The sequence below is a fragment of the Micropterus salmoides genome, unplaced genomic scaffold (genome assembly GCF_014851395.1).
Source record: "Micropterus salmoides isolate LMB-PRFRI ecotype aquatic unplaced genomic scaffold, ASM1485139v1 Ms_hic_scaffold_3802, whole genome shotgun sequence".
In the NCBI taxonomy this organism is placed as follows: domain Eukaryota; kingdom Metazoa; phylum Chordata; class Actinopteri; order Centrarchiformes; family Centrarchidae; genus Micropterus; species Micropterus salmoides.
The window spans coordinates 11,603-24,932 of record NW_024043154.1 but is presented as its reverse complement, the minus strand read 5'-3'; the positions used below and the strand labels follow the sequence as shown (position 1 = coordinate 24,932).

The following is a 13,330-nucleotide window of genomic DNA, read 5'->3' as shown; positions in this document are numbered from 1 at the left end:
ACATCAGCTGGTCAAATCTGAGAAGTCATGATCATTATTATTCTATATCTATAAATAACTATAAACATATATTAATTATAATCATATATTGTGATTTTCAGTCTGCTTTTTGAGATATTTTAGCCTTCTTAACTTTGTCAGTAGACTAAAAGTTATATTTTAGTGATGTCTTGTTTCAGCAGGTTTTAAAAACTGGATCTTGTATTTGGTTATGTTTGTCTAATATTATTAAAACATTAAAGTGTGACAAATATGCATAAAACTAAGAAATACTACAAATACTTTTGTACACAGACCTGTAGATATACAGTATGTTTTCCTCAGTATCCAGTTATCCAGTGGAAGTACATCCATGGCTACACTGCTAACAGCTAATCCAGCTACGTTTTTTTTTTATTTTTTTGCATAACACAAGTCCAACAATCACGACCACTTCAAGAAAAAATACAGTCCAGAGGGCTGTTTCACAAAACCATGTTGGCCTGCTCCAGACCAGGCTAACAGCCAGGCTTGGTTAATCCTGGGGCCTCATATATTCAGTCAGCGGTCAGACACCATGTGTTTTTCATACTGGCAGTAGGTAGGCTGCATATTTTATCAATTTCAGTTGAGTATAGCCAGTATTTACTGCTCCATTATAAATATAGAATTGGCCAAAGGCGTCACTTTGTGTTGAAAGGTGGGGACAAAAGGGCTCAGATTAGGGGCCCGATGATACACTTGTGTCACGAGACCTGACGATGCTCAAAAACAAGATGAGAAGATTTTTAACACTATTTTTAAGAAATATTAAATGCTAAAATCTTATTGGAGGATCCTCCCCCAATAAGATTTTGAGCATTAAACACTTCATTTCCTGCATTCTAGAGACATTGCTGCTTCAATTTAGGGTGGAAATGTCTTTATTTATAAAAAGAGAAACAAAAAACTTCAGCTGGCAGGTGACACAATTCATTGATAGAAAAATATAACAGCCTGTTACTTTTTTGGACAATGCACATTTGTTTTCTCTATATTTAAATTGCTTTGCATGTTTTGTTATTGTGCAAAGAAACCTTTCTCAAAGCATTTTCATTTATTAGTGAACATTTCTTGGTGCAAGCTGTTTTTCAGAACATTTTTAACAGTTGCTTTCAAAAAGTGATGGAGACAAAATCAGATTTCACATTGTGGTGGGGACATGTCCCCAGCGTCCCCAGTGTAAATGACACCTTCCCCGGCCACAGAAGAACATCCACATTACAGAAACATTACATTTTTAAATGCAAAGCACTTTGTGTTATTGGCCATTGTATGACAAATACAAATGAAGACTGATCGATTAATTGAGAAGAATACTACCAAATTGTAACATGAATTACAGATTACAAAAACAATTAGGCTCCATTTTGTGTTCTCAGGTGAATTCTCTGTCTTCCTAGAGTGGCCCTGGAGATGGACTGGGACAACGCTGCAACATTTCCTGGTAACATAAATGTCAACATCAATTTAAGTGGATTAATTATTTAACAATAAAGGATTCATATTGTATTACTTTTCCATGTGTATGGATTTCATTTGGCGTAGGTGGCACAAAGTTTCATAAATTGTTAAATCCTCCCAAATTGAGTACATAGTGTACTGTAGATTTTTGGAACAACAGGGAGAGGACACCACAATGTTTTTTGACCTTTTATCTTGCTAGGATCACTCCTCTTGTCACGATCCTGTCCTGAGTGCTGTGTTTTCGGGTTTGGTTTTGTATCTGCTATTTAGTCGGTTTTGGTTCAATGTCTTCGTTCTTAGTCCTGTACTTTAGTTCATGTCTTTAGTGTTTACTCCTGGTCTTGTGTTCTCTGTTTAGCTCTGTGTATTCCCTTGTTCATTTACTGGTTCTGTTCAGCTCTCTTTGTACCGGTCTGTCATGTGTTATAGATTGTTTCCTGCATCTCAGCCCTGTGTCTTAGCTCCTAGTTTTGTGTCTTAGTGTTTTATTCTGGTCTGTGTTCTGTCTGTGTGGGTTACTTGGCCCCATGTTTGCCTGTCAAGTGTTCCGTCTGTTTCCCCCAGTTATCACTCTGTCTGCCTGCCTCTTTGTTCCCCTTTGCTGTCTCTGTCTTCCCTGCTGTCTCTCTGCCTGCCTCGTAAGTCTCATGTCTTTCACCTGTGTTGCTCCCGCCCTGCTCGTTAGTCCCTGTGAATATATACCTGGTGTTTCTGCCTTGTCCTTGTTGGATCGTTACCTTGTGCTACCTCCTGTTACCTCGTGTTACCTCGTGTTCCTGTGTGTGATGTCCTGTTTGTCTGCTCAGTCTTGTCACCCTGCTTTGGGTTTTGGGATTTCTGTTGGATAACTTTGTCTTGGACTCTGTTGATCAGCCACTCTGTAAGTGAGCTCGCCTTTTGTTGCCTCTAATAAACCACTGAACTGCACCAGTCAGCCTTCGTGTCCTGCGTTTGGGTCCACCAACCTGCCTACAACCTGCTCACCAAACCGCACCCTGACACCTCCGCTGGCAGCTGGGGACAGAATTAACGATTAAGACTTACAGTCTTGCTCACAGTGTGTGTTGAAACGATCACTTCTCTTTCTAGTTTCTGGATTTCCAAGTCAATTTCCTCAGTGTCTCTTTTTATCTTCATATGTAGGTTCAAGTCCTGCCAGAGGGGTTTTGGTGAATATTTAATTTTGTTAATTTATTCAAGTGTGTGCTGTACAGAGATCTGACTGTTTGTAAAACATATATCAGTTAGCACAGCAGGACCTGGTCACAGTGTGGATGTCCTTCAGGTAAAACAGCTTCAGGGTCCTGTTACAAATATGACACAGTATTTTCTATGAGGACCACGTCACTGACTTCTTCTCTAGTATCCATGTGGACTAAATAAGTAAACCATGTCCATAAGATTGACAAACTCCAGCCTCTCTCTGATAGGCCTTTGTTCCCTCTCCTGACTCGTCACTTCTGTCACTCTGCGACACAATTAGAAAATCAGGGCCACACGTCACACTGATATTATTTTGAACAGCAGGTTCATACAGTCTGTATTTCTCCATCCTCCCCACACTGAGGGAGGGTAGGGCTGTCCAGGATAACACCTGGGGGTGACCTCTCCAGTGTGAGCGGACCAGAGGTTGGATGCTGGAAACCACCTTGTCATCAGGTGACCTTACAGCGCGCTAAGAAAAGAAGCATTAAGATAGAGAAGGATAACAGAAACGTCGACCCTAGAAGAGCCCTAATCAGCTAATTGACCCAAAGCTTTCCTGAGCATTTAACCTCTGTCTTGTTCAGTGCATTTGACCTTTTAATCAATATTCTAATTTTTTGAGATGCACCTGTATTTAGCTACAACGTCATGTCACCAGTTAGTAATGCCTAGCGTTTATTCCAGATCACATGCTCTTTTTCACTTAAATTGGCATTTAAAGACCTGTTTCATGTATTTATTTGATTCTGGTTTCACGTCATATAACCCTTATTAAAACTAATTTATTTCGCTTTATTCGCTAATTAATAATGCCGTTAGAAATTTCCACTTACAGTTATCTCAAATTCAACACTTTAATGAGCATGTAATTTTATATAATCTCTCTCTCTCTCTCGATATATATAGATAGAGAGAGAGAGAGAGAGAGAGATAGGCAGTTCTGAAGGCAAAAGGGGGTCCAACCTTGTACTAGCAAGGTGTACCTAATAAAGTGGCCAGTGAGTGTAATTGTTACTGCAAATAATATTAAATGACTAATTTTATGCGATTCTTGACGGTGTTCCCCTGTGAATGCCTGAATGTTTGAATAATTGTTTAAAACCAATGCAAATAATTAAATAATATCATGTAAGAAAGCTAATACAACAGGGCAGCTGAGGCTTGCACTAACCGCTCTCACAAATGACACATGTGGTCCCTTGATATAGAAGCCTGCAGCCTGCAGGAAATGTTGATACTTCTTACAGCCAATCTCCATCTTTTTCACCTCCGCCTGGGCATGCTCCAACATCATTTGTGGCCTGGATAGCCAGAAGGTAAAAGACAAGATTAACTCTAGAAATCTATGACAAGTCCATTACAAGACTATTATAATGACAGAAATTACATCTGTTAAAAGAGAAACCCTTGTACTCATCAACTTGCACCCCAATACCGGACCATTGAGTGTGAGCTCTTCAGCTCTTTGGAAGCCACAAAATGGGCTGGAACGTAATCCTTGGTGGAATGTGCGTCCATTAAAAGTATTTTGTTTTGCCAATGACGATGAAAGTAAACACAGGAACCATCTGCAGACACTGTAACAACTCTACTTGAACTACAGAGGTTCTTCAGTGGGCAAAAAGGTGATGTTCCTCACCTTGGACTTCACTTCGCTGTCTGCACCTCAGTGTACAATCAGTTAGTGTACATTTGGAAATGCAAACAATTGATTCACCTCAAAGTAATCACTCTGTTATCATGGAAACAAGACAGAACACCTGCAGTGATGAAAGGGACAGAGCTGTAATATATGATGCTGAAGTCGTTCATGCAACATTTAATAAAATGTGTATTTATGTCGAGCTTCCACCAGTAAATGTGTGTCTTGATTAATAACACACTTAATGTGCACCACCTTCTCTGCAACAGAGACTTTGTCAAACCTATCCTGATGTCCAACATGTCCAACTGTTAGAAAAATGTACTATGCTTCAGTATATTAAACTTTTGCAAGCCTGTCTATAAATATAAAGAAGAAGCGTTTAACACTCTCAGTGAACTTATAAAACAGGAACTGGTGCATAGAGATGGACAGGAAACGCCTACAGGTGAAAGCTAGATAACAGTTCCTGTCTGTATTTGAGTGGCATGTTAATAATATTACTTGTCCCAGTAACTAAGTAGTGTAACTAATTACTTTTCTAAAACAGTAAAATTATTACAGTTACTAATCCAAGTAACGCTGTTACTGAACGCACCATCCTTGACTTGAATCCACGACTGTGCTGCAGCTCAGCGGGACCGGACTTTGTTGTTCATGTCGCTGAAGGAAGAAAGGAGAATGAGGGAGAGAGACGTTCTTTCCACAGCTGTAAGTAGCTGCTGCCATTATTGTGTCACAGTCTAAGATGCAAAGAACATTGTGGTCTAGTGTAAACTCTGTGCGACCAGCAAAAAGCTTTCTACAGCGAACATTTCTACATCTGATCTATTGAAGCGTCTGCTGAAGCAGCACAGCGACGTGAAACTTACAGAAAAAACACACTCCTTGCTGCTGTTGAATATGATATTAGTTAAAAAGTCGGAGAGACGCTTTGTTTGGGGGTGAAGGGGGGGTGGTAGTGAAAGCTGTGTTTCCCATAATTAGCCTATAATTTGGATAATTATCAACACAGACCGCCACATATTGATTTTATAATCATTTTTTATTAGGTGTATTTAAAATCATTTTTGATTGAGGAGCATATATTCGTGCAGCACCTCCAGGCTCGCTCGCTCTTCTCTCTCTCTCATGAACACCGCTTCTCAAACCTGTTGGAATATAACCCCACCCTGTCATTCTGTGGGAAACACTGGACAGTATATAGAAACGTAACTAGTTACTTTTATCACCCAGTAATAAGTAAAGTAATCATATTTTTTAAGGACTAATAAGTAACTAGTGATATATTACAATTTCTGAGTAAGTTGCCCAACACTGCATGTGACCTAGATAAAGATTCATCTTCCTTGTAGGAAGCCGTCATTGAACAGGGGAGGGGGTCTACGCCACCACTTATCCCCACTTACAATGCTGTCCTTTCATCACTTCCCAGGAAACTCAACAAACGTAACCTATTGGCCTCAGGTGAAGATGCCAACGATGGTCGTTCAGTCTCGGCCACAGGTAGTCTTAACGACTGTAACGACTGTCGTCACAGCAACAAGGAACACTAACGAACCAGCGGTATCGATGACCCGGGCCAACGACCCCACTGAGGTTAAATAGCTGAGTTTCCCTGCCAGTCAGTCAGAACTGAAGAAGTCCTTTGGATGAGGGACGAAACGTCTTCCAGTATCTTCAACCAAGTCCAGTTGCCCTTGATTTTAACCTTCGTTGGATAACTATGACCTGGATGACTGAGAATCTTCATAGACATTGCTTTATGAAGTTAATTTAGAACAATGTTTGGACACTTTGAGTGTGTTAAATAAATTAATTTCATTTTTGAAGTGACGACAGGTTTTTTTAAAGTGAGGTGTCTTTTAATGTGGAAACGCCGACACAGCCGAGCTGAAAGAATAAGGCTGATATTTTCATACAGCTCATAAGAACACTTTAAATCAACACAATATTATAGACCACGCCTGTTCATTTAGGCATTCACACTGTCTGCGATTTTCTGTCTCCCTGCATGTGTCAGATGCAGGTGTGCTACTGTCGCATTTCTGTAGTGTTACAGTTTAATCCTCGTTCATAGAATATGACGCTCTGCTGCCAGTGGACTTGTTCATGTCTGTGATTGGTCATCTGCTGCTAACACCGCCTCTTTACGTGAACGTGCTCCCGGCTGGATTGGGAAACCCTGGGTTGACTTACCGAGTTGATAACCAGCTTCTTGGTACCGCTTATTCCGATCGCGATTGTTAAGGTTAGTTAAGCCAGATAACGAAAACATATCCTGGGTATGTTGAACTCGCTTCGCGGTGCAGGCCCCTGGCTACAGATTACGGTTGTTGTCATGATGTTGTCATACAGCCACTTTCCTACTGCTTTTTGAAATGGTCGGTGCCCCACCACCATTTTTACATATAAATATGACACTGGTCAAATCGGTTGTTAAAAAGTGGGATATTGCAAGAATACCTATCCTTGTTAACAAATGTTAACAAATAATTACACAACTCTATACAGCACACGTTGTATATTTCAATTTGAATTTAAAGAAAAATATTTATGCTCCATGATGTCTGTAATCTTGAGTTGACTTGTTCCCAGTAAATGTTTTGTTCCTCCCCATCACTGCACTCCTACAAATAAATGCTTTTTAAGGAAAAGGTTAACTTGCATATTTAAAGAACAATTAATTGCCTAACACATATACAGATAACACATCAAACAGGATTTTTATGGAATGTTAACTGAACTGGTTTTAGTATAAGAATCCAAAGGATATCAGTCTGTGATTCCTTAACTCACATTTTATGTAGTATTCAACTAGTCTATATTGCATAATAGAAATCCTGAAATTCAGTTATGGCTTTTGGTTTAGTGTGCCACCCCCAGGATTTTCAGTGGCCCCATCTGGCCACCCCTGGGAAAATTTTCTGGGGGCGCCCCTGGTAGACGATGCTTCCAAGCTAACACTGATTAGCTCGACATCCTCCTCTTCACTTCTTGCTTTTTTGAAAAAGCTACACATTAGCGGGACATTTTTTATTGCAGCTGTTCATATTCATGTTAAACATGACCAAAGCTTCAAATAATGAGGTAAACGTATTTAAAAGAAATCCCTGTGAGACAAAACCTCAGATTTTCCTCTTGTTCTGAACGTTCTGTTTTAAACGGCTCGATATGATGTCATTCCGAGCCGGATGGTGGTGATGGCGCATAGATAAGATGCTTGCCTTTGGTGTGGGACCTGGGTTCGATTCCCACTGTGAGACATCCACCAATGTCTCCCTGAGCAAGACGCTTAACCCCTCGTTGCTCCAGAGGCGTGCGACCTCTGACATGTATAGCAGCTGTAAGTCGCTTTGGATAAAAGCATCAGCTAAATGAATAAATGAAAAAATGTAAATGTAAATATGGTAATTTGCTCCAGGCAGAGAATGCTGACCACACCCACAAAGGAACATGCAGCCCCATCCCTTCACATGGTAAACACATAAGACAATGGCCAACCAGAAGACAGAAGACAGGCTTTGCTTCAAAGAGACAGGAGCACCTACAGCTTGTTTCAGACAGATGCTGAAATGAGGGCCTGCATGAAGGGCCAGTATAAGATAGAAAATTCTTTTTTTGAACTTTGAATCATGCAAAGCTGCCATACAGGAGTCACAGAATTACAATATAGGACTGGAAATGCATTATAACAGGTCTCCTTTAAATAGCAATGCCCATGGTACAAGCTCACCTGCTTTTAAAGGGAATGGGAGATGACACTGATTGGTTTATTGCATGTGACGCCCCAAAACACACCCATGATTAGAGACTACGTACAAATCTTTTGAACCATGTTCTCTAGCAAACCCTGTAAACTAGCAAAAGTGGATTCAGAAAAACTACACAGGGACCTGCACCATGCACTTCACGTCGCACGCTTAAGGATTTTAATGGTCACATGTAAGTGAACCTAAACTATAATGTGGTATGCTGAACTTGAGCACTCACCCTTTCAACACACACTGGCAAAGAAAAGCTAACAAGCTACAAGTGTCATCTCCAAAAGTAATGAGCGCCAAAAATGTCTGAAACCTTTATACATTACATTACATTAACTTGATTCGTTGAGAATAAAGATCTTTGTTGAAGCTGCAACATTAACACTTGAGCTGACCTGTCTTCACCTCAGCTGGTGCAAAAAGCTTTGTTTCATTACATTTGGCATTGCTTTCAGTCTGAACAAAGAAGGATTCCAAATCATCTTCAGTAATAGAAAAATGTAGATAGCAGGACTACTACTTTAGATGGAATATTTGCACTCCTAACATCTTTTGGGGCAACACCTTCAATCACAGGAACAATGAGAGAAAGCAGATTAATAAGTTTTATTACCTGAGTTGTGAATTCCCAATATATTTATCCTTAAGAAATATTCACAGACAAAGACTTGGTGATAAAGGAAAATTTTATTTATAACTAAATGTTTTTAACAAGTGAATAAAGACAGTAAATTAGGTTTTAATAAGGGTTATATGACGTGTTGACAAAAAAAACTCCGGAGATGACGTGGGCAGACCATGGAATAATAATGCAGACTTGTATCTGCTTTCCTTGGACATATTATCCCCAAAATGGCATTTCTTTTCATATTTATGCTGATGACACACAAATATACTTGCCCGTCAGATCCACAGACCCTGGAATGCTGAGTTCACTTAATAACTGCCTTTGTGAAGTAAAAAATGGATGTCAAATAATTTCCTCCAGCTGAACTCAGACTAAACAGAAATCCTGGTCATCGGGTCCAGCAGATGGCAAATCAAATACTGCCATCTGCTGGTTCCCTAGTAAATCACATTAAGCCTGTGGCAAAGAACCTTGGTGTTTGGTTTGATAGTAATTTAAATTTCGAGCAGCACACCACAAAGCTTGTTCAATCATGTTTTTATCAACTTAGAAATATAGAAAAAATTCGATCTATGTTAACTTTTAAGGACACCGAGACCATTTTACACGCCTTCATCTCATCACGCCTGGATTATTGCAACAGCCTTTTCACCGTTTAACCCAAAAATCTATTGATGGACTCCAGACTGTCCAGAACTCAGCTGCCAGGCTTTTAACCAGAACAAAGAAATATGACCACATTACTCCTATTTTAGCTTCATTACACTGGCTCCCAGTATGTTTTAGAATTGACTTTAAAATTCTATTGATCACTTTTAAAGCTCTTCATGGCCTCTCGCCTTGTTATATTTCTGACCTTTTAGTCCCATACGCACCAGCACGTACCTTGAGATCCTCGGGCAGAGGTCTGTTGTCTGTTCCAGAGTCTCGACTGAAAACTAAAGGGGACAGAGCGTTTGCTGTCAGGGCCCCGAGGCTCTGGAACAGCCTGCCCGAGGAAATCAGGTCGGCTGAGTCAGTGAACTCTTTTAAGTCCCTTCTTAAAACATACTTTTATAGGAGAGCCTTTCCCGATCTTATTTGACTTTATTTTATCCCTTTTATTTTATTCTATTTTACTTATTTTATATTTTAGTCTTTTCAATGTTTTCTTGCTTTTATCTTGTATTGTTTTTGCATTATTGTCTTTTGGGTATTATTGTCTTTACACTTGTGCTCTACAAATAAAGATTTTATTATTATTATTATTATTGTAGAAGAGTAATGTAGTGGTAAAGAAACATAGGTGAAAGAGGCCGGACCACCATCAGATAGGGTGCGTATTGGAGGAGGAGGAAAGGTTTTCACACTCAAACTGTTTTACGCCTCGTAACTAATCATCTTTCTTTGTGGTTTCTTCTACGTTATGGAACTATATAATTTAACATGTCTCGCACAGTCACATCATAAAAACAGGGTTGACGTCGAGCATCCATCACAGACATGTTATATAAACCTAACTTAGATTTCAAACACAGTTAATAATAAGCTTCCTAACCACTTAACTATCAGAAGCATAAATTCAACACTACTAATAAAATGGTAGCAGATTCAACACTTAGTTTGATCACACATATACTAACTCATCTTACACAAAACAACAGAAACGCAGTGATGACAAGAATCCCATTAACTGTTAAACTTCTAACTTCTGATTACCTAAAACTTTATGCGAAAATCATCAGAATTGCGCCAACCATCAAAAAGCAATCAAGTGAGATTATTACTGAACCAGTGACTGTACATTTATTTACACTTGGGTTAATAAAACTCATCTCAAGGATTTATGTCCTTCTGCTGAGTTTCATATCCGACTTCCCCAGAGAGAGAGTGGTCATCTGGGACGTCCCAGAGAGATCAGAGAGGAAGGGCTGACGGCTCCTAAAGTCCCTACATTTTATTTACCAAGTGATATTATGAGCACTTGGCAGATTAATGGACGGTAAGGAAGCACTTCTTCCTCGCAGTGCTAGTGGAATAGTGCCAGCAGCTGAACGGTGAGTTTTAAATATTATTTTACAGGTTTGAGATCTGAAGTGTATTAAAAATGTACAAAAATTCAGTTCATTGACACTTGTTTACGAATTCATAATAACATCAGTAGAAACAGTTAACACATTAACGCACATGCTGCTCAGAATATAAAGTTACTGTTGTCTATCTCTCAGTTTAAAGAGAAGCTCACAATATAACACAGCATGAGGAGGAGGCAGCAGGCAAGAGCTAGCTTGGCTCTGAAAAATGTTTACAGCGATGCAGCGTGACCGCATTGGTGCCGTTTCAGGGTTTTACTGTGAGTAAATGTTTTCCCACGCTGTTCACACCAGTACGGTTTCTCCCCCATGTGAAGATATTTGTGACTTTTTAGATTACTTAAAGTAGAGAAAACCTTCCCACACTGGTCACAGCTGTACGGTTTCTCTCCAGTGTGAACTCTCCGATGATTCTTTGACTGTCCGGATGTTCTGAAGGATTTGTCACAGTGGTGTTGTTTAAGTCCATCTCTTCCTCTCTGTTTCTATAATAACAGACATACAGAGAGAAAGACGGTGAGTGAGATGTAATGGTGCAGCAAGTATGGAGGATAAATCCAGGTCAGTCTCTCTGTGTGACACAGACAGAGAAAGTGAACCCACAAGGTTCAGAAGGCAGAATTCATATTTAGAGATAAGGTTTAGTTAAGATATGATTACAGCTGTAGAATATGTGTGTTTGTACTTTTGTTGTCATATTTTCATGCAGATAAGAGGTACTTTGATTTAGCGTTAAAGCAAACACACACACACACGTACTGACTTCTGAAAAACTAGAAACCAGATGTTTTTCTGTTAGGTTGGGTTTCCTTGGACTCTGGCCAACATGTGAGGAACAGGATGAAGCGATCTCGTTGGAATGTGCACTAAACTACTTTTCCGGCCAAGTTCTCAGAGTGATTCATTGTAGGTTCAGAGATACTGACTGGACTGGACCAAATATGGAGAGGACGTCCTGGAAAGGGAGGGCAGTACAGAGTGTGCTTTGGGAGGACTGTGAAGAGCTTGATTTTCAGGACTGCATCACTTCATTCTGCAGAACAGTCAAATAAAGAAATCTTAAAGCTGAGTCTGTGAATTATTAAATATTCTGAATAAACACTAAAGAGAAAAATTCAGCTCCAAGATACTGCTACAACTTGGGGCTGCAGTCCTTTAACTACTAAACCTTCCAAATGTTTGTCTCAGTTTGCTTCTCTCTGTCTTTCTGTATCTTTCCTTCCTTCTTCTGCCCTCCTTTCCATGTAGCCCTCACTATGTTTTGCTCTCTATAGAAAACACACTGACAGTACAGATTTAGCGCCTCAGATTTGTTTACAAAGTCCCAGCAGGTCCAGCCGGACTCACATCTTTTCCTAGTAGTCCTACGATGGGGAAGTTTCTTTTTTGGATTTTCAGACAGAGTTAAAACTTAAAATGTCTGACAGCTTTCACAACAAGAGGAGCAAAAGCTCAGCAGTAAGTTAACTTTCCCTTAAGTGCAGAACTGGAAGCTAACTTCAGCGTCCTGACTCAACGGCGATCTGGACTCAACAAATCCCTCATCCTGTTGCCCGTACAGGCTGGATGTCAGCACACACACAGATTAAAAACCACCAGGGCACAAATCAGAGCGACCGCATGAACTTCTGCAGTAACATCCCCAGTTCATGTGGCAACCAATTAAACTGTCACACTGGTCCCAGAGCCAGGTACTCACCCCGGTGCTGACTTCCTGGCTGGTCCGGTCCCGGTCGCTCTTAGCAGGAACTCTCTGTCGGACGCTCATCCTCTTAGACGCTGCTGCCGCCATCTCGTCTCTATCAGACTGGACCCAGGAGCATGCGCTGCTCGTGCAGACTCTGTAGTGATGGGAGTACCAGCTGTTTGAAGGGGGGCGGATCTTTAGAGGTACAGAGCTACTGAAATGCAGTTTGCATCTAACCAGGAGTGCAGAAATAGTGTTTTTACAGATGAGTGCAGTCCTGCTATATCTTACAACATGTAGAGGAGTTACACAGATATTATAGAGAGAAGAGAAGAGGACAGGGTTAGAGAATGGAGAGTGCAAATCTGGGTTTCTGGTAAGGATGCAGAGTAGAACATTTGTTGGTTAATGTACAGTAACATAATTAAACAGTGTATCAATCAATATATTTGTCCCCGTAGGAAAGTTAGTTTGCAGCACAATCACATGGCATTTCATCACACGGCACAGAGACAACCAGCAGGCAGACTGAAACACACACCCCTCACCTTGCTACAGATTAGGCAGAGCAGCTGAGCCTCCGGGCTAAATGCCTTACCTGTTTAAAAACGTAATGTTTTTATGTACAAATAAAAATGTAGGTCTTGATTTTAGTGAGTAGTGGGAGGCAGTTCAAAAGAGGGGTCAGGGTTGTGTTTGACAGATTGTACAGGCTTTCCGTTGATAAAAGTAGAATAAGGTGATTGCAAGGGGCCCCTGCAAAGAAGACTGCAGCTGTGAGGAATGTGAAGGTCATCGTGTGACACGGCACATAAACTTGGAGTGCTTGTGTTGATGTAGTTTTAT

The 13,330-nt window shown here is 40.3% G+C and overlaps 1 protein-coding gene across 3 annotated transcripts; it reads right to left on the bottom strand.

The window, feature by feature from the left end:
• Nucleotides 1-10,487: 10,487 nt before the first annotated feature.
• Nucleotides 10,488-12,728, bottom strand: LOC119884953 (zinc finger protein 716-like). 3 transcript variants are annotated; one of them, XR_005441118.1, is made up of 2 exons: nucleotides 12,497-12,728; nucleotides 10,488-11,830 (listed from the first exon to the last, which is right to left on the bottom strand). XR_005441118.1 is itself a non-coding variant. In XM_038695230.1 (2 exons), exons 1-2 carry the CDS (start codon nucleotides 12,587-12,589, stop codon nucleotides 11,010-11,012), a joined length of 366 nt encoding a protein of 121 aa, XP_038551158.1. In that variant the 5' UTR covers nucleotides 12,590-12,650; the 3' UTR covers nucleotides 10,488-11,009. The 3 variants fall into 3 exon arrangements, 1 of the variants encoding a protein (XP_038551158.1); XR_005441117.1 differs by having other exon boundaries at nucleotides 10,488-11,282; nucleotides 11,561-12,640; XM_038695230.1 differs by having other exon boundaries at nucleotides 10,488-11,282; nucleotides 12,497-12,650.
• Between the last annotated feature and the right edge of the window lie 602 nt (nucleotides 12,729-13,330).